Below are 21,459 nucleotides of genomic sequence, written 5' to 3' on the forward strand. Positions count from 1 at the left end.
TGAGAGTTACAGTTGACATTGCTGCTCATTCATTTTGCACGACGCGCCTTACGCGATCTTCGCGGTTCGGACTCGAGTTACGTTCGCATGTGTTCGCGGCTCGCATTTCGCGGACGAGCGCGCGATTGTCGGGTTCGACTTTAGTTTGCGGAAGTTTACGAGCTCAGCACGATTTCCTCCTCATCGATGCCGGGAATAATCGACGGCGCCTCGGCACAGAAGACGGATGTGTGACGATGCGAAACAGCGCTGCAGGTGCATGGTGCGCGCGGTGTTTTTTTGCTGTATGATGCGCGTTTTAGCGGATGCGCTTGTGCTGTCTGCGACGATGGTGACCGAGGTGTCGTCGAACTCTAGTAAGTCGGTATACCCGAGTCTCTCTCCTTTAATTTTCTTAGTTCGTCAAACGTATGGCGCCCGAGGAAACATTGTGCGACGCACTCGATCCTGATGGTGGGCCCCTGAGGTTCGTTCTTGGTGGGAGGAGAGGAAGAACTTGCGCGCGAGGCAGCGTACACGGCTAGGCCGCGCTGGCGGATCCGTTACAACGTCCGCGCATGAAAAAGCTGGCCCGCGCAAGTAGAGCGCTAAGACAGCGGCAGGCAGCGCGAGCTCTCCCCGTGCATTGCATGCATGGCGCCTAACCTAGAAACGGGAATACCCTCTCTTTCTTCTCCGCGCAGGCGCCTTTATTTTTTTTTTTGCGTGCGCTGCGCGCAGGCAGTTCTTGTTTGCGGTCGCACCGTCGTTGTCGTCTGCTTGGAGCGCGTCCCGCGTTTCTCGCTGGTGGACGTGAAATCTCGTGATGTACCTGTCCTTGCGCCGCTGGCGAAACAGCAGTGTCGGAAACCTACGAACAAGTGTTACGTACGGCGCGCCTACTACCGTCGACTGCAACCTGTAATCGCATTGTGCCGTTCGAAAGGACCTTGCCGGCGAGCGTGTACGCATACGCTTCGATGCGAAGCAGCGCGCGCGTCGTAGCCCTGACTGTTTTTGCGCTCTCTCTCTCTCTCTCTCTCTCTTCTCTTCGTCCATTTTTCTTCTTTTTTTGTCTCTCTTCAGCGGTCGGGGTTTTGTGCGGGAGAAGTGACGGGCTGTTGCGTGGCCTCGGCTTCTGTCTGCTTATAGCGTGCGTGGTGACCCTTTGACGACGACGATCGCACTTCATTTTATTTCGACGCGACGTTTGCGCTTACCCGCTGATGTTTACTCTGCAGGTACATCGAGGAACATGTCCAGAAGACCGGGGTCGCCATCGAAACGCAGGGCTTCGCGCTCGTCACCAGCGGAAAGAAGCGAGAGTCGCTCACCGTAAGTGCGCACCGATGCGTGGCTTTTCGAAACATTTCGTCGCGGGGCTGCGAAGTGTTTTCGTGCGCGCACGCGTTGCACTCTTGCAACGACTCTTCCATAAGCCGCGTCGTTTATAACGTCTGTCTGTGCCGCAGTTTCGTTTTTAAGGAATTCGCTAAGTGCGTCTTCTGCGTAAAGGGTGGCTGGTGTTATTAACAGCGCTGCGCATTTCACAGTACGTTATTGCGCACGTATGCCTTAATCGTGTGATTCTGCATACTACTACTTGATGCGCGCGAGTGTGCTAGCGCTTTCTGAAGCCTTAACTGTGAGCAGTTGTGCATACTGCTGCCGTTCTCACCTGAAATCTGATATCCATACCGCCCCCTGCCTGATTCCTTCTTTTTCATTAAGTTGTGACCAATTTCAGATACACTGACTTTACAGCTTCACGCCAGGAACCTGAGCATTATTAATGATATGCCCGATGTGCTAGCTATTGTTACCTATCGACCTGTATCTTGTTGCATTTAAACTTGAATGGCCACTTATCGTTTGACGGATTGACTGTTGTGATAGCACCTGACTAAGGGAGCTGTTGTCGTCCGCACAAATATAATGAATGGCAGTGCAGGGAAAACACCACTGATAATACCTGACCTTTTATAAGATAGACGCCAACAGTAAACAGTAAATGTGCTTATCTCATGAGGTCGTATGATTTTGTGTAGTGAATCATATAGGCCTTTTCGCGTGATCGAAATAACACCACCATGCTTGGCAGGGGCATGAGAGCACAAAGGCTTACATCGCAGCCTCGGCAGTGTGTTTTCTTGGGGTCACACCTATTCAGCACAGAAAGGATTGAGTAAGACTTGATGGGCGAGCTGGTTAACATTAAAGGGTTGCATGTTACCGCCTACTTGGAAAATAAAGTTTCGAGAAAACAAGTTGGAGGGTACAGAGTGGTCGGGTTCTAGACTTCAACTGTTTATTTGAAAGAATAAGAGACCAGTTTACAACTATCTGCACTTGTGTGCATCAATATCGGTAAAAAGTGGTCACGCTCGCATATCAAACAGCTAAATCTCATTTTGGAAAAGTGAAGCAGGTGTATCACTGATGTAACCCGCGCCTCTCTTCTTAATGTGAAATGCTTCCAATAACTCTCATGCTAATATGGCATTGTGCCTGCCTATTGTCTTAATCCAAGTTCGCACTATCTTTATTTTCCAAGTTTGCACTATCATGTACTTCTCTGACTGAAAGGATTATGGTAGCGTCCAGAGAACCATCTGTGACAAGGTCTATAGCGACACAGAAATTTTTTGTTTGTTTTTCACAGATAGAACAACCTTTGTGCATCTGTGCTTGTAATTATGTGCGAGGAACAATACATCTTTTTATCTGTTGGCATCTAATAAAGTAACAATGAGGCATGATAAGAGTGTCATACTGAGGTACACAATGCTTTCATCCAGCTGTGGTATAAATAGGTGGCACTAATAAGAGTATGCACACCCAACTGCAGAAAAGTTCATGGCTCGATGCCCATTTCCAACTACAAGCAGGTAACCTTTACATCTTTTGCAGTTGGCTGTAGGTACTGCGTGCGACTCTCATTCGTTTTGTTCTGATTTTCGATCATTTGTATTCCATCTCATTAGGCACCTCATTTAGGTGGTTTTGGCACGATATCTACTGAAGCAAGAATTATGCTGAAAGCAAAAAATAGCTGTGCTTATATCAAATAATCTATTATACAACATTCGTGACATTTTCAATTTGAGCTGGTCATGTAAAGATTAGTCTAAAGGAAAGTTCAAGATGTTTTTTTTATGCTTTCGCTTATACCTTTCTTGAACATGGTAACATAATTAACTTGTCTTGCTCCAATAGTTTATCACATATTGAGCAGCATTTTGTTTTTCAGCTAGCAGAATGGTTTGTGGCATTTTGTAATGTTCTGTGTGTATAGCGAATAAATGGTAGCACATACCTTTCCAGTGGGATCAGTGATCGCTTGAAGAACTTTACAACATGTGACAGGCAATATCAGCAAGTGTGACCTGCCTAATAGAAAATTATTTGTCAGATTTCTCACTTATTAGGCTATTCTTACTAGCGTGTAAAAAGAAGGCATTTTCACAAAGGCGAACTGGAAGCAAGTGAGGAGTGGTGCTTCTATTTGTTGTGTAACATTTGTCATTTGCACGTAATTGTCCAAACACGAGATTACAGAGGAAAGAGGTAATGACACTGTGTGTGCTATGTGGTGTTCTTATGTTTAGTTTCTTAATCAGCATAAAGAAAGAATACTACCACCATTAAAGTTTTGTTGTCATGTCATTGTTTGTTGCAGGGAAATGCTACCCTACATCTCTACCCACACTTCAAGCCACTGCAGAAGATTAAAGGTGAGGTTATAATTTATGACACTAGCAACATTTCTACTTTAGTGCATCAATTTCTGCATGTTGGCTAGCCTCTGAAAAGTGTTGTTCAAAGAAGTCCCCCCACACCCCCCTAAAAAAAGGTGAAAGCCAAATTATGTAGTTATTGTAATCTAGATTGCTTTGTTTGTTTTGTAGTGGAGAACAAACGTAACATAGCTGACAGTGTATATTGAGATAAGTTGTCATGATAGAAAGTAAAGCAATTTTTGAATCGCAGAAAAAGAGATGCTGTAGGCCTTAGGTCACATAGTGTGCTAGTCGGAACACGCCACAAGGTATATTGCTCAGGTTGCTCTTGCCGTAACTGTGGTGCTTCATTCTTGACCACTTTAGAAACTCTCCTACCTTGTTGACATTTGTATAATTTCACTCACTGCGTTGCAAGCTGTCATAGCTGTCAAAGAAGACTTCTTACTAGAAATACCAATTGGCTGCCCTAATAAAATTGCCCTCATGTAGTGTAGATGCTGGCACTGGTAAACGCGCACTATCATAGCTGCCTTCTGAGTAATGAGGACACCTTATCAGCATTGTTCATGTAGCTTTTGAAATGAAATATAGGAGCAGCATACACGCGGAGATGAACATTGTCATGTAGTTGTGACACCGAAAAATGCCGCCGTGAGGTTAAAAAAACAAAAACTGAGCCCTCTATTGGGCCAACTGTCGTCCGTAGAATGAAAACTTGAATTATGCTTAGTGTACGCTACGCACGGATTCCAGAGGGCACAGTAGTTGGCCGTTGCTGGTCTGATCATTGGTGGAATGCGCTGTCCTTTATACGTGTATGACAGAAAATTCTAGTGTTATCACTGGGGTGTGGTCAGACCAGAATAGTCTACACCATTCATGTGCTTTAGGAAAGATTATGGTGCCGCCAGTTTTTTTATGGTCTGAGCCCAATCACATCAAAATAATAAAATAAGGATGCGTGTCAATATTAGGAAGAGTACAAATAGAAACAAACGCAATAAACCCTTTTCAAAATCGTAAAGTAAGCTTTCCTGCTATGCAGTTTGTACAACTAATAGCAGCTAGTCACTGAATGCAAGTGTTCTGCGCAAGTGTGGTTTGTTTACGCAGTGACGTGGAAAATGTGAAATCAGCTCTCTAGATGTAAACACTTACAATAGACAAGCTTCTGCATGTTCAACAAGGATCGTGTCTCCGCTTGAAGCGCAACAGGAGCCGCCGTTAATTGGGCAAATAAGCAGTGCAGAGAAGTGAACTTGTGAATTTTTAAAAGGGTCCAATAATAAAACTTCATTGTGGTTATGTAATTTTCATTCTGTTTATGCTAGCAGATAAACATTGCTGCTAGAGTATGAAGCAGTTTTAGAATGCGGCCTTGGAGAGCATGCTACACTTATGGTTCCTTATGCATTGCTTTTTGGAGTTGATGTACTCTAGTATGATTGCATTGTGATTGAAAATTGACGTCAGTGGACCCTTGGTTCTGTGCATCTGTGTGTTGTGTATGCCTGAAAAAAAAAAAAAAAACTGTTCCTGGATGCAAGCACGTTCGCACGGGGATTAGCCCATCTTTGGGCTGCTGGCTTGTTGTTTCAATGGGGCAAGCTGCCCAATGAAGGGCTGGTTTCCTGCTGAACTCTCATCGCAAGTGGCACCCCCTCCTGCAGGACCCATCCACGTTCGTTTTATTTCTTATTTTGCTTCGCTTGTAGTGGTTGCTTGCTTGGACTTTTTGCATTTTGCCACTGTTGTTTTGTTCCCTGTTAATGCATGTGTCGTTGCATCAATCTGATGTTTGCATGTAGACAATCTTGGTACGTATTGCAATAGAAGACAGTGCCACCCCCAACATCCTTTTTAACAATCCCGTATTTGCCTTAGCAGTATATTGAAATTTTACTGTATTTAGTTGTATTTTCTATTTCTCTGGCTGTTTGTTGTCCATGATAATTAGAGCTAGTTGCCTGGGTGGGAAAAAGTACAGTGTACTTTAGCCAAAGTGCTTCATTTGAACACTTTTTGACGTGCAATCCAACCAGATTAAACAATTGCTGTCAAGGGCTTACATTTCTGATGAGCATTTATTGTAGTGTAGCCTGAGAGAGAAATGAACAAGAGTTTCGAAGACACAGTGCTCTGAATCTTGCTTCGTAGATTAGTAAGAGATGGTTTTGTTGCACTTGCCTAATCTTGTGCCCCAGCTTCCCATGCACACGCATATCATAAACTTTTTTTTTGCTTAGTTTAACAGACCTAGAACATGATACTTGATTTTGAGCCAATTTAGTTTTTAAATTCTAAGTAACAATGTTATGCGCACTGTTTTAGCTTGTAGTTCCCTACCCACTTACCCCTAAAAAATGTTAACACTGGAATCGTTGCATTATAGATGTAGTTTGTGGATTGGCTTGGCTGCAGTTATGAAAGGTCATTTCAAATGTCTTAATTTTCCTTTCATTCCTCCCACATTGTGGTTTCGTGCTGCCTCATTCCAGGTGTGGTGGATTACCTGACCACTGAGATCTCCACCTCGAGGCAGAAGAGGTTCAGTTTGGTGACGTTCATTGACACGCCAGGATTGGTCGACGGTGACATGAAGTATCCGTACGATGTCAACAAGACGATCCTCTGGCTTGGTGGGTGTCCGAGCATTTTCCCCTTACATAATACACATCGCCACGCTTAGTGAAATTCGGGGTATGAAACACCAAGAAGTACCATTGCTTTCTAAAATGGATTTTAAGAAGCCTAGCTTTCTTGTTTAAATTCTCGAAGGTTTTATACGATTGCTTGGGATCTGTCGATTAAAAAACAAATGTGTGGTCTATCAATTTTTTAACTCGGTACTGACAGCAGGTATTTCTATTTGGTAAAGGGCTGGGCTGTTTAGAATGATCCAATGTAATAATCATTTGAAGTTCACACAATATCACTACTTCAGTTATCTGAGCTTTGCAAGTGCTCTATTTCCGTCATATGTTAAACCTGATCAGTTACAATGGTTATTTTTGTTGTGCATTGAGAGAGGAATGGACTTGATGCTTTTGTTATTTTAAGAACACTGTCATACTGCTCAATTTCAGAATGAAAAAAATAAACATTGTTTTCAATCAATAGGTCATAGCTAGTGCTTTCCCATAAATTCAAACTTATCTATATTAGTGTAGTTGTTCTTTAGAAATGGTGCTTATACATTTTGCTTGTATGTTAAATGTGGAAATAGCTCCACTTGCAAGAAATATACTTCTTCATTGATAACGTTTTTCTACTTTGTCAAAAGGGTGAAAAATTTATTACAGATTGAATTAATAAAGCCATTATCAAAATGCATGTCATTAGAAAATATTTTCATCTTATCGTTGTCAGTAGATGTTACTTAAGCATTCATATACTGGCAGTCGTGTACACATGTCTTGCCAGTGAATTGGCCGTATAAGGTGAGAAATAATTTATACGTTCATGTAAATTTCAATTTTAATTTATTTTGACCAGCAATTGTACAAATGTATGGAATCGGGTCACATGGCTTTTGTAATTACTTATGTGTAATAGCTTGCAGAGCACAAAACAGTGTTATTATTTACATCTATAACAGCAGTGAACACACCGCAATGGCATTTATACAAGAAAGCAACACCACTCATAGGCTGTGGTTACCATTCTGATATTAAAAACAACTAGCGCCAAAAAATTTTGCGGAGTTTGCACATGCAACAGTATATGCTTTTTTGATGCTTTCAAAACAGTTAATCGAAAACACTGCAGTGATGAAATAATGTCTCACCTGTGACCTGTACTGCATCCTAATTTCAGTAGTAACAAAATTGCAAGTTTGAAATGTGTTTCAGTGTGTACTTTTTATGCTTAGTAGATCATTTATGTTCATGTTCATGGTATTGAGGCACCTACATACAACATTTCTTCTCTATTATACGTTGAAATTTATCTCAATGCCTTATGCGCTGGAATGTTCAGGGGCTCTTGTCGGTTTCTTCATCTGATTTCGAACTTGGTAACACTTTGTGGTCTGAAACTCTGGCTTTGGCTTCGCTGTGTGCAGGCCAGATGGCCGATCTCATCTTTGTGTTCTTCGACCCTATTGGTCAAGCCCTGTGTAAGCGCACACTCAACATCGTCGAAGAGCTTAACGACAAATTCGTTGACAAGATGCGCTTCTACTTGAGCAAAGCCGACGAAGCGGGCCATGAAGCAGACAGGCAGGTGAGCAAGCGTCCTGGCTCTGTTCAGCTGCTAAATCTTTTGTGGCCTCTGATACTTTATATCTTTGGGAGGCGTGCCGTAGTTTCCTATCTCATAATTGTGGAATAGGCACCTATCTGATTAGGTGTGTTCCCGTTTTAATCTTCAAAAATGAGTTGTTATCACATCTTGTCAATACCTAAGACCTTTAATTTCTGTCATGTGTTTGTCCTTTTATTATGTAAACATCGTATTTTTAACGGTTTCATGCTGTGCATTTTCAAAGTATGCTGCTTGCATTTCACTTTCTTTGTTTAAAGATGTTGCTGACAAGAGGTCCGCAACAACCTTTGGCTCTGAGACCCCGTATAGTGAACTTGTTGGTCTTTTCTTTTTTCTGCCATTGAAATTGTGAAAGCGTTTGATTAACTGATAGTAGTTGTGAAACCAGTTTTTCATATGTCTCTGCAGACGTGCCTGTTGCAGGGTCCCTTTGATATCGTGGGCGTCAGGTTCCACCTCATATCAAATGAGGTTGCTCGTTCACTTGCAGTATAGTGGGTGCACACCCAAGTAGGGAATAATTTGTTGACCAGGAGAGGAAACAAGGTTCAAGATCAGTGACGTAGTCTGATGGTTCTGTTACTGAGGCAGAACATTGTATTGTCGCTGCATGTTATTGTACACTTTACAGACTGTTCTGTCTAACGTGCACCAAGTAAAGAAAAAATGCGAAACTTTCTGTTTAGATCAAACAAACTGAATGTTTCTGGCAACCTTTTGGAGAAGCTTTCACTATTTCTTATGCTGCTCTTTTCTAATGGAACAAGTACCAATTAAATAACAAAACTTTAACTCTATGATCATAGTTTCAAAAGAAGATTTGCAGAGCCTGTTGGATAGGTTTTTCTGTTTGCAACGTACCATTGTTTATGTAGCCCTTCTTTGCTTACAACAAAGGCCCTGAAACTTTCAAAAACTATCACCTCAGCGCCTATCTTGTTGTTCTCGTAGTTATTCTTTTAGACTGACCTGTGCTATCCTAAACAATAGCTATGTCTAATTTTGTGATGTCATGAAGCAAAGCGTACTGTCCGAATGTTGGGCCAATCATTGGTTTCCATTGCATGCAATTATTTATAACCTACAGTGAACTAGCATGACTGCCTTTTCATTTTTTGTTTTTGTTTTCTAGAAAGTCATGATGCAGATTGTCCAGGAGCTTTGCAAGCGGCCAGGCCTGAACCGCTGCGGCTTCGACATGCCGGCCATCTACATTCCAGATGCAAGCAAGGTCAGCCATCCATCTCGAGTACTGCCATGATTTTGTGACACTGGCCAAGATCAGATTTTTTATTAGCTAAATTTGAAATCTGTGTGCTAAGTAAGCAAGTCCAATGCGAACTGGAAGCTTGCTTCATTTCAGTCGCTTGCACGGGACACATCTTCAGTTTGAGTTGCTCAGTGCGGGAGCTCAAACTGAGCGTCTCAAACTCAAGCTGTGCCCTGCCTAAGCAAGTAAAACCCTGGTAGTTTTCAAGAAACGGTGCTGTAGGCATTGTAATTATTTATTGCAGACTGCAGAATGAAAAATTTGTCATGAGTGAACAGCGTGTGGCTTGTAGCTAGTTGCATATCGTGTTTTTTTTTTATTTCAACCAGCAAGCGGTGCGCTGTGTCAACCAGATCGAAGAGGTGTGCAAGGACATTGAGAAAACCATCAACCAGACCGTACAGAATGCACTCAACTCTCTCGAGCACGACTGCGAGCAACTCAGCAGTGAAGTGTCGCTCAGAATTAGCCGGGACAAGTAAGTTCGAAGTCTCGCTTAGAAAATGATATGCTAAGGTTTTCTGTGTTGAAAACACCTGTGATTACGAAGTGCACCGCAGTGGGGACTCTAATCTTGATCGGCTGGTGTTCTTGAACGTGTACTTTACAGCATGTACATGGGTATTTTTTTCATCTGTCTCCCATTGAAATGTAACCACTGCTGTTGGAAGTTAAAACTTGCGTCCTTGTCCTTAACAGGGCAACGTCATCGTGCTAAGTAACTGTTGCAGGCAATGTTAAGAATATTACTGAAAGTATATACGTTTTAGATGGAGGTGTTGTCATTACACGTGACGATGGTCTAGTGGCTGTGGCGCTTGACTTCTGACCGGTAGATCGCGGCATCATATTCCAACTGCAGTGGCCACAGTTTCGATTGAGGCGAAAGTGCTCGAGGCCCGCATACTTAGATTTATAGGTGCACATTAAAAAATCCCAGGTGATCAAAATCTCTAGAGCCCTCCACCATGGTGTCTCTCATAATCATAACGTGGTTTTGGGATCTAAAACTTCATCAATTACAGTGAAATCTCGATACAACGAATTTGAAGGGACCGCGGAAAATAGTTCGTTATTTTGAAATATTGTTATAGTGAAAACATCGAAAATTCGCATTAAAAATCGTAAATGCAACAAAAGGAGTCGCCTACCTTTGCTGTGTACACATCCGCAAATGCTTGATTTTATGACGAGCGTGAAAAGAAACAAAACGCGAAGTATTCCGGAATGAGCGCACGTTTATTTGAAAAAGTCGGTGATCTTGGCCTGGCGGGTGCCGCTCAACTGCCGCAGGACGAACGCTTCGAAGTTGTCCACATTCTTATGCTCTGCTTCGGTGGCATTGCTGCACCTGCCAAGGTAAGTGCGCATCTTTCGCACGCATTCCATGATGTCGGCGTTGGAAAGCGATTCTTCTGGTTGGCTAACGGGCGCGGTCTCAGCGTCGTCTTCGCCATTGGCGTCCTCGTCGCTGTTATCACCACGAACAGCACTGACGATGTCATCGGTCGTCAGTTCGGCTGACGTGCATGCTTCGTCGTCGCACTGCACATAGTCCTCGAACGTCACCGAGGCATCCATCGCGAGTCTTTCGACGACTTCTTGCCACATGCCACTCGCGTCGCTTTCTTCGCTGCCTTGTTCAGATTCAGATGGCATTACTACCAAGCCTGCCTTCCTCCAGCAGTTCTGGATGGTGGTTGATGTAACGCTCCACCAGGCCCCGGTAACCATTTCTGTGGCCTGTCGCACATTGATGGAGGTAGGCAGCTTCATCCGAAGATTTATCAGCAATCGCTGAACCAGGCGTGTCCGGTAATGGGCCTTGACACTTTTTATGATGCCTTGGTTCAGTGGCTGGAGCAAGGACGTACAGTTCGGAGGCAAGAATTCCAGCTGTACATTTGTCAGCCTGACATTAACAAGATGCGCCGAGCAGTTGTCGGCGATAATCAGCATTTTCCTACCTGCGCTCCTCATCTCATCGTCCACCTTTAGTAGCCACTCAGAGAATAACTCTCGTGTCATCCACGCGCGTGAATTAGCCCGATAATCGCACGGCAATGAAACAACGTTCCTCATGCACCAAGGCTTCTTGTATTTGCCGATCACCAAGGGCTTCAGCTTCTTGGTGCCTGTGGAATTGCAGCATAACAATACCGTAATCCAGACTTTGGACTGCTTGCCGCCTTTGCAGCTGTTCCCTTTAAAATGCATGGTTTTATCAGGAAGCATTTGATAGAAGAACGCCATTTCGTCCGCATTGAATATATCATCTTCGGAGTATGAAGCGACGATTTCGCGGAACTTCTCATCCCTCCATGCAGCAGCGCTTGCTGCGTCTGCCGCCTTCTCTTCACCAGACACCACTTGCCAGGGGATTCCATTCCTTTCACGGAAACGATGAAGCCACCCCGCGCTTGCTTCGAAGCCTGTGATGTCCAAAGCATCAGCGAATTGCCGGGCTTTTTCCTGCAGTATGGGTCCCGACACCGGCACATTTTGAGAACGCGCGTCCTTGAACCAAGTCAGTACTGCAGCATCCACTTCTTGGAAATTCCCAAGTCGGAGCCGTTTTCTTGACGGTGCGAGTTGGGACCCTCGATGCAGCTCGAGGATCTTTTGTCGGTCCTTCAGGATGGTTGCGACAGTTGATGGTGCAACCCCCATCTAGTTCGCAATGTGGATTTGTTTTTTACCGGCGTCCACTTGAGAAAGAATATCCACTTTTTCTTTCAAAGAAAACTGCCTCCGTTTCTTTTTCGCGCTGCTTCCGGAGCTCATCGCGAACGCAGAAACGAATCACTCTAACCTTTAAAACGAGAAAGCCGTACGACAATCGTGCGACGTTGCCGGTCGACGTAACAAAACAAAGGCGGCGAGGTTAGGCTCAACCTGGCTCAACGAGCATGCAAAAAAAAAAAAAAAAAACATCGAAAACAAGGTACTGGCGATGGCGATAGGGCTAGCCAGGCTAGTGCGCATTTAGCATAAGGCAACGCATGGAGAAATGAGCAGGAGCTCTGATGATGATGATAGTGCCACATATGGCGCTGGGCATTTAGACCTCCGCACGTAATTTTTACGCTAGAAATTCGTTATTTTGAAGTGCTCTTAAGGTACCAGGGTGATAAAATTTGATACGTTATTCTGAAACATTCGTTATTCTGAAATTCGTAGTAGTGAAATATTTTTACATTGAACCAATGGACATTTGTAAGGGGATTTCCGAAATATTCGTTAATCTGAAAAAATCGTTAATCTGAGGTTCGTTATAACGGGATTTCACTGTATTAAGCATTGTTGCTCACTTGGGTTGCAGCCAAAATCTCCTGTTTAGTTTCCAATTCCTATCGTAATGTCTTTAAAATCTTGTGTAGTTGGGCTTGTGTAGTTTCATTATGGCTGTGCTCATAGTTCCATTCACATGGAGTTGAATCTTTTGTTTTATGACAGCAATGCAAGATCGGAGAACCTCAGCACGGGTGGCAGGGGACTGTGTCTAGGACTGTTTGGACTTGCACTGCCATCGCTGCTTTTGCTCAACCTTGCCCTCCGCAACGCCCCAGAGGAGGTCCTCTTCTCATACCTTGGGCCAACAGTTGTTGAGTTCCTCTACCTCTTTATGGTGTGTGATACCGTTAATTAGTTGATTGCTTATTAACTGACTTATTGACAGTTGAGTTTAAGATGCTAACAATGAAATTAGTGAGCTTTGATTGATTGACTTATTTATTATTGGCTGTTGAGTTTGAATGGCACTAAGGGTGATTATAAAAAGTAACCAGTAGCCGCACATTATGCTTCTGCTGCAGTAAAGTTATTGCTGTCACAAGGGAAGAGGTTGAGTTTTGATGAGGTCTATGCATGTCTAGTCAGTTGCTTATTGGCCTAGAAGGTACTCTGTTCTGAAATGTAGGTGAACTTCGAAGCATCAGGAACATTTTCATTGCACTAAATTATTCTGAATACTGAAAAAGTACTTTGAAATTCACGATAAGATGCGAATGGGTCATCACAAGATCTGGATTTCATTTTCAAAGCAAGCAATCTGTCGGCTTTTCACTGTATGAACGAAAAAAGAAGTTTTAAATAATGCGTTACCGAAGCGAATTCGCTTGAGCGTGCTACTTTTAACATGACGTAGTAAAATTGTCATAGAGAATTGCACTCGGTGCTTCCAAGTAGAGTGGACACTGAAGAAAAAAAAAATCGATTTGCGACTGTATCTATTCAGGTGCATAATTAGAATCACTGTCTATGCCGGATTGTGTGTTTCACAATGTGCAGTTTTTCACAGACTGTTATAATAAAATGGAGAGATTGGTTTACCTGCCAAATTTGGGCTTGTTTAGCGTGAAATTATACTGACATAAAAATGTTGCTTTTTGTTAGAAGCTTTACTTCAGTTTTTTAAATGTCGTCTGCAAATCTCACCTGCAATAGTGAAATTGTGTGAATGTAATTCAGGATGTTAGCTTGTATATGAGCATTTCTAACTGCAATTAGAACACTTATTTTGGTGGATGATGTAAGCTACGTGAAGGTGGACTGGCAGCAGTGCATTCTTAGAGACAGCAAAGAGGAAAACGAACTTTCTCGTATTAGTAGTTTACTTTTTATCAATACCAAAATCAGCATGCATGTCACAAGAAGATGCTTAGAAAGCAAGAAAATGTGCAAGCAAAAAGAAAATGAGTGTGCTGACCGAACCACGAAGTTCCTGCACCAATCGTCATGACATCATGGATTTTGATGATGGTTACTTGGATCTATGTAGTTCCTAATTGGCTAGTATGAAATACATTGTCTTCTGGAGAGGCTTGACTTCTCATACCAAATTTCGGAAAATTTCGTTGGGCCAGTGTGGCAGAAATACAAATAAAACATGTCGGAATTCGTGGCATCACATGCGGACATTCCGGCACAAAGTCTGGAAATGAAAACGTTGATCTTGACTTTTTCTTCTTTTAGTGAGCCTATGACAGTGAAATCGTTGAAAATAGAGTTTTTGGAGTACGATTTATCAATCTAAACCGATTTTTTTTTTTTTTTTTTTTTCACTTTAGTGTCTCTTCAAGCCATTGCAATTTAACTCACTCTATCACTGGCTTGTATACACAGGATCACCATCAAAAATTATATTTTTTGCCTTTCTGGTGTGCAGCTACCCCTACAGGTATTGTCGGGCATGCTTCCGGATTCCATTCGGCTGGGCGTGATGCTGGCGCTCTTTGCCATCTCCATTTTCATCCTACTTATCGCCAAGTGGCAGTCAAGGTGTGTTGCTGTCTCCTCTAGTAATGTGTCCTTGATGGTGGATAGAGTGTAGTGGATGTTTACGCACCATTCTAGGAGTGTTTTTGTTGCTACAGCGGAGTCGTGAAGTTTGCATCGTATGTTTGTATACATTGCTGAACTACTATTGACTATCAGAATTAGCAAAGTTCAGTCAAGACTTAGCTGTTAAAATGTTTCAGACTGAGAGAGATTTCCAAAATTGTTTTCATGTTTAAGCATCTGAATTCTCATCATGTGCGATAAGCACGGGAAGAGAATATGCGAGCTGTCTGTTTGCAATAGCAGCATATATCGAGTTATAGAATCAAATGAGAAAATGGCAGATAGAACCCTGCAAAGATAGTTGAAGTGCGATAAAAAAATGTACAAATCAAAGATTGCATATAAATTAAGCCTAAGGCCCTTAGCAGAGAATTGCAGTACTGCAACATAAGCCACATGCACAGACGTCGGTAGGGTCTGTCTCATTTATGGTGTTTAGGGTGTGATAGGGTGTTTCCGAAGCAATTGCTTGAAGGTGCTGTTAAATTTGTAACCAGGAAAAATGATGCAACTGGAGCATAAACGTCTCCTTTCTTTGATGCCCTCCACACGGATACCTTATTATTTCATACATGGCAGACACATGACGAACTTTCGTTTTATCACGCACGTATGGGCCTCACTAGTGACACCTCGTCTGTGCCTTGTGCGGCAACAACACAGTGCTTTGCCACTTTGGCAGCGTTGTTGAGAGACGGGGCTACACAATTGGAATTCGGCATAATTGCTTAGGCATTCCGAGTTACTTCACTTGCAAAGAACCCCTTATTTTTCTTGGTGAGTTCATTTGTTTTGTTGTACCGGCCCTACTGCTCATCTGCGGGTTGACATATTGGGTAAGGAGCTGCAGTATACAAAATGCATTAAAGCACATGCTTTTTATTGCTGTAGAAGAAGTCGTAATGCCTCTTTCGATTTTTCAGGCTCAAGCCCATACTGACGAGGCAAGAGAAACGTACGCTTTTGGAAGCTCAAAGTTACCTCAGGGATTACGTGAAACCTAAGAAGGTGAGACGATTATTTCTTGACAGTGGCTCTTAAACTTATGTGCTTTATAGTTCTACACTTGAGGATTTAGAAAACGGTAGTGTTCAGTTGAATTAAATAAGTGTTCTGCCTTGAACAACAGTTCTTCGTGTTATCTTGAAGTTCGTTAACAATCAAAAAATAATATTTTGGTGTGTGTGATTAAAAAGAAGTGAAACCTCAAAGCACTCAATTTGTTGTCTCACATTAAATTTATTTTCTAGAGTTGTCTGCTAAATTAGTTTGCGGCCAGTGACAAGAATACTGTGGAATTGTCAAAAACAGAAAAAATTAAAGACGAATATGCAGAAATAAACGAAAAATTGGATGACGCTTAAACTCTGCCTCGAAGAGTGCAACGAGATTGCATTATCGCCGACTACTCTGGACTTTCTGTGACATGAGCTCCTTAATGCTATTGTGTTAAATGGGCCCTGCAACGCTTTTTGAACATGGTAAAAAACGCTGCCTATTGATAGTCGAGGCTCCCAAAATGTGCGAACCGAGTATATAGCGCAGAAGGCAGCCTGGAACTTGCAATAAAATCTCAGTCAACGAAAGATCACTCTCTTCTCTCGACAAATGATTCTATATACTAAAGAATTATTTATTCTCGGTCCCGAGCATCATGCCTTTGGCTTATTTGAGCATGGCGCGCTCAAGTGTTTATGCGTTCGCTTCAGGAGGCTGCCACATGTCCATGCGCGAGAGGGCAATCACACTAAAAACTTGCGTGTTCGAAGAAAAGAAAAAGAAACTGTTAAAGGTTATAAGGCACGCATTACGTACTTTTTAACTCTGCTATTCCTCCCTGTTTAGCTTCCGGTGTTTTCGCCGTGACGAGAGAAGAGAGAAGGCAATTGCAAAGTGCGACAAATCTTTGTAACTCCGCTTGGACTGGACGGATTCTACAAACTTTTCTGGCAGTCAATTCATCAGTTAATAAGCTCTTTCATGAAGCCATTCTGCGGGTTCTTGGAAAAGTGTTGTAGGGCCCCTTTAAAAGGGTGTAATAAAACAGTAGCTGTATGTACTTTTACCTTTTGCCATGCCTCTACGGTTTAAAATTAAAGAAACATTTTGGGTCAACAGCTTTCTACTGATGTAGTGTCGAGTGTTCATCAAATATTATCTCTTTTCAGCAACGACTGTACGAAGAGTATCTCAGGCAGAGTGTGGCAGATTACGACTTGTGATGCGGCTGCTCTGTGGCTGTTGTCCCAATGCCCTCACCATCATAGAAGACTGTCATTTCTTTCACGAAAAAAAAAAAAAAAATCATGAGACAAGTTTGTCGGAACATATAGGCTTCATTATAATAAATTAACAGGAATGTTACCGGTGCAAGTTGTACTTGATTTCAAAACAAGCCTTTAAATTTGTCTTTCCTTTCTTCATAGCGAGGGTCTTGTTCTGGCAGACCTGATGCCTTCAGGTAGTATGCAAGAAATTACTGGTCAGTTGCCAGCTCGTAATAACGTGCTATGTGACACCAACAGCAAATAATGAATGTACCACACTCGCCTCAATGGCAACAGGTGGCGCTGACTGACGCTCCCGCGTTTTAAGTGCATATACATACACCATAAAGTGCACGGGGCGAATGCCACCGTAGTAGCTCGACTGTTAGAGCATCGGACACGTTATTCTAAGGTTGCATGTTTGGTCCCTGCCAACGACAAGTTGTCTTTTTGTCCATTTTTATTTCTGCACAACATCATTGCAATTACTTCTAATAGCATCCCCAATACTTTCCGTGGCACAATCATTTGTCAGTTCTCATTAATATTGATTTTTGAATAGTACGTTATAGTGCTAAGAAATGGCACAACACTTCGAAGAAAGAAAGAGAGAGTACATTAAAATTTTGGAGATAATTTAGTATAATATAGCAGCAATTGTGCTAAATTTATTGCAAGATTTGTCAAAATAAATCGTAAGTAAAGTTACAAATACCTGCTAGAATCCGCTTCATAATGACAGAAGATGCTAAAAAGATAAAGTTGATCTGTTTGGGGAGATATTGTTAAAAACATCAAAGTGTATATCTTAATCGAAGTATGTCTGATGTTTTTGCCACATTTTACATGCAAGTAACAAAACGTTTTGCTGTATATAACAAGTTATTTGAATGGCAAGAGATTGTATTCTACAAACGTACGTAAACATATACTATTACATTTTTGAAAACCATAAATGTTGATGCTAACTGCATTCAAACTATATTTAGCTTAGATAGGATTGAATCACCGCTGCGGCAAAATGACAAGATGTTATTTTATCGTGTCCTCCTATGCGCAAAAGAGTCGAGAAATACAAAGGTGCTTACGTGATGGTGTGGACATCTTGTGACACTTCGTGTAATGCCAGCCATGAACACTGTGGCTTACGTCTAATGTTTTTGAGATGAAAATGATTAAAAAGGTAACTCGGTAATAATAACACCGCTGCAATGTTTTTACACCAGATGTACAATGCACAACGTTTTTGCAATAACAATTTTGCGATTGCCTGGTTCATTTTTGCCTCTCTATATGGCGGCGCCTATCCAGTTTGTGGGGGAAGTAACCGGGTCCACACTTTTTATGGGTTTGATGTTCTTGGTTAGTGGTTCTCAGCCATGGATGTGTCGGGACCCCTTGTGGACTGATGGAAGTGATGGGGGACCCTTTGCAGTGGAGGGGACGGATATTAACACAACGTTCAGCGCACGTAGGTAAATCAACACAACTAGAGCTTGAAACAGGCGCCTTTTATTGCTACCAAAAACATTAAACAAACGAGCCACATCACTTTATTTTGGACAGTTCATCAATACGTGGCACAGTCACGCTTGAAGAAAAATGCGGGTGAAGGTATCGCGGATTATAGAAATGGCTTCGCGGACCCCCATTTGAGAACCGCTGTTCTAGGCCATTCTAGCTTTGGTAATCCGGCTGAAATAATGTAATCAATATTGGCGCTCGCACTTTGGCTCTACGGCTGGAGTCTCCGCAATGCGGATGTTGAGAGTTCCTACGAAGCAAGGTGGATGTGCGAGATAGGGCCGCAAACGTAAAGCCTATACGGTGGGTAGTTACGTTACGTAAAGTATTACGTTCCCTAAAGACCCGCGCATGCACAGATTCTGTCCAGTATCCGGTAAGACAGTAACGTAATGAAGTACACGTACAAGCTAAAAGCCCTAATGTGTTTGCAAACCATATGTAAGGTGCTATTCATTTTGAGTGGTCATTCAGAGCACACTGGCAAGTGATATGCAGTTCAACGTAATTAGGTGCAAGACTCCCAAACAATTCAGGTTGGCCCGTACTGCGTAATGTTTTCTACTACTACTAGACCACACTGCGAGATTACATTTTTAGGTTCAGAAACACTGGTACAGCCAGGGAATTTCATCCGCCCTCTTTGAATTTGTTAGTTTTACATGTGTGTATATACACGCACAAATACAGATGCATGCACGGACATACAAACATTACCCCACCCCTGTCCTGCAGCAAAAGATTTCTGGCTATGCCACTACTCGGTAATATAGCTTTCAAGTGATGTAGACTGAGCTCAAGAAAAATAACACTTGGTGCAACCACAAGGTTTTGGGTGACAGTCTTCGATTTGATTGATTGCATTAATTGCAATATAATTAATTAGATTACGAGAAGGCGTTTGATTCAGTAGAAATATCAGCCGTCATGCAGACACTTCAAAATCAGGGCGTCGATGAAGTATATATAAACATCCTGAAAGAAATGTACAAGGGATTAACTGCTACCATAGTGCTTCATAAAGAATGCTACAGAATACCAATCAAGAAGGGTGTAAGGCAGGGGGACACAATCTCCCCAATGCTGTTTACCGCGTGCTTACAGGAGGTTTTCAGAAGCCTAGAATGGGAACAGATATGGATAAGAGTTAATGGAAAGTACCTTAGTAACTTGCGCTTCGCTGATGACATTGCATTGCTGAGTGACTCGGGGGACGAATTGCAACTCATGATTACGGAGTTGGACAAGGAAAGCAGAAAGGTGGGTCTTAAAATTAGTCTGCAGAAAACAAAAGTAATGTACAACAACCTCGGAAAAGAGCAGCGCTCCAAGATAGGTAATAGCGCACTTCAAGTTGTAGAAGACTATGTCTACTTAGGGCACGTAATAAACGCGGAGCCGAACCAGGAGATTGAACCAACTAGAAGAATAAGAATGGGGTGGAGCACATTTGGCAAGCACTCTCAAATTATGACAGGTAGATTGCCACTATCCCTCAAGAGGAAGGTATATAACAGCTGCACCTTGCTGGTACTTGGTTATGAAGCAGAAACCTGGAGACTTGCAAAGAGGGTTCAGCTTAAATTGAGGACGACTCAGCGAGCAATGGAAAGAAAAAAGGTAGGTGTAACCTAAAGAGACAAGAAGAGAGCAGGGTGGATTAGGGAACAAACGGTGGTTAAGTATATCATAGTTAAAATCAAGAAGAGGAAATGGACATGGGCCAAGCATGTAGCACGCAGACAGAATAACCGCTGGTCATTAAGGGTAACTAACTGGATTCCCAGAGAAGGCAAGCGGGTTAGGGGGAGACGGAAGGTTAGGTGGGCAGATGAGATTAAGAAGTTTGCGGGTATGAATTGGCAGTAGCAAGCACAGGACCGGTTTAACTGGTGGAACATGGGAGAGGCCTTTGTCCTGCAGTGGACGTAGTCAGGCTGATGATGATTATTATTGCATTGAGTAGTACACACATTTACTTGAATAGGCTGTTTCTTTATAGTCGGTTCTATAAAAAATTACATTATTTGTTGGAATATTCTTCCTTAAATGTTGTTACAAGGTGCTTAATCTTTTTATTAGGTCTCCCCATAAAATTAACAGAGTTATTAACAATTCGCTGCATGCTGCAGTGGACTGTGGGATTTTGTCGAGCAAGAATGGTGTCTCGGTGCCTCAATTAAGTTTGTTGACCATAGTAGGAGTTTGTGCTAGAGAACTTGAAGTTAAATACGACACCTTCCGCATTACCTCCTATTTACGGAGTGCAAATTACATTTCAGACACAAGGAACCAATTATTGAACCACATGCCCTTGAACCTTTTATTTTATTGATTCTCACCATAGAGCACATGCAGAGAAGATAGATGCAAGTTGTTTCAAAAGTACAAATGTCATCAGATTGATTTTTCTAGATAGTAAATAGAATGCATAAAAAGTTTACACAGCTTGTGTTTCTAGTACCGTAACTAAAGCATGAGATAACATCATATATATTTTACAAGTATGAAGAGGTTTTCTGGAAAGTTATTGGTTGCTGAAGTCACAGAAGTAACGAAATGATTGATATGTGGGGTTTAACGTCCCAAAACCACCATATGATTATGAGAGACGCCGTAGTGGAGGGCTCCGGAAATTTCAACAACCTGGGGTTCTTTAACCTGCACCCAAATATGAGCACACAGGCCTACAACATTTCCGCCTCCATCGAAAATGCAGCCGCCGCAGCCGAGATTCGATCCCGCGACCTGCGGGTCAGCAGCCGAGTACCTTAGCCACTAGACCACCGCGGCGGGGCAGAAGTAACAAAATGTAAGGTTGTCTTCGGAAAAACGAAGAGCAGTAACTTCTAGGCTTGTGCGTATATTCGAACAAATGGTAGGCTTTTCGAATTTGCTTCGATTTGAACTTAAATTATTGAAAATTTCGAAGTATTGACAAGGAACCAATAGATGCATATTAATCCGGATGTACTGCTTGTAAAGGGGGTTTTACTGCATTGTCGGAGTGCTGAACCGTGAAATCACCTATCCAGGAGAAATCCGCTTTGCCCACGAAGCCCTTCTT

At 42.4% G+C, this 21,459-nt stretch overlaps 1 protein-coding gene across 12 annotated transcripts in view; it reads left to right on the forward strand.

Annotated features, from left to right (window-relative positions):
* The window catches only part of LOC119177298 (uncharacterized), a 53,640-nt gene extending 36,675 nt beyond the window's left edge, over positions 1-16,965 (forward strand). For 8 of the 12 annotated variants that reach the window (XM_075889121.1, XM_075889126.1, XM_075889119.1 and 5 more), the window contains 10 exons: positions 1,221-1,314; positions 3,659-3,713; positions 6,221-6,361; positions 7,786-7,946; positions 9,121-9,237; positions 9,588-9,736; positions 12,715-12,886; positions 14,426-14,538; positions 15,525-15,609; positions 16,770-16,965. In XM_075889121.1, coding sequence (XP_075745236.1) covers positions 1,221-1,314; positions 3,659-3,713; positions 6,221-6,361; positions 7,786-7,946; positions 9,121-9,237; positions 9,588-9,736; positions 12,715-12,886; positions 14,426-14,538; positions 15,525-15,609; positions 16,770-16,823 — 1,141 coding nt within the window. In that variant the 3' untranslated portion in view covers positions 16,824-16,965. Of the gene's footprint in view, positions 1-15; positions 256-949; positions 1,133-1,220; positions 1,315-3,658; positions 3,714-6,220; positions 6,362-7,785; positions 7,947-9,120; positions 9,238-9,587; positions 9,737-12,714; positions 12,887-14,425; positions 14,539-15,524; positions 15,610-16,769 lie in introns of those variants that run through there. The other 4 variants (XM_075889122.1, XM_075889117.1, XM_075889127.1 and 1 more) reach the window with 3 other exon arrangements.
* Positions 16,966-21,459: the final 4,494 nt, after the last annotated feature.

Source organism: Rhipicephalus microplus, chromosome 3, assembly GCF_043290135.1.
Source record: "Rhipicephalus microplus isolate Deutch F79 chromosome 3, USDA_Rmic, whole genome shotgun sequence".
NCBI lineage: Eukaryota > Metazoa > Arthropoda > Arachnida > Ixodida > Ixodidae > Rhipicephalus > Rhipicephalus microplus.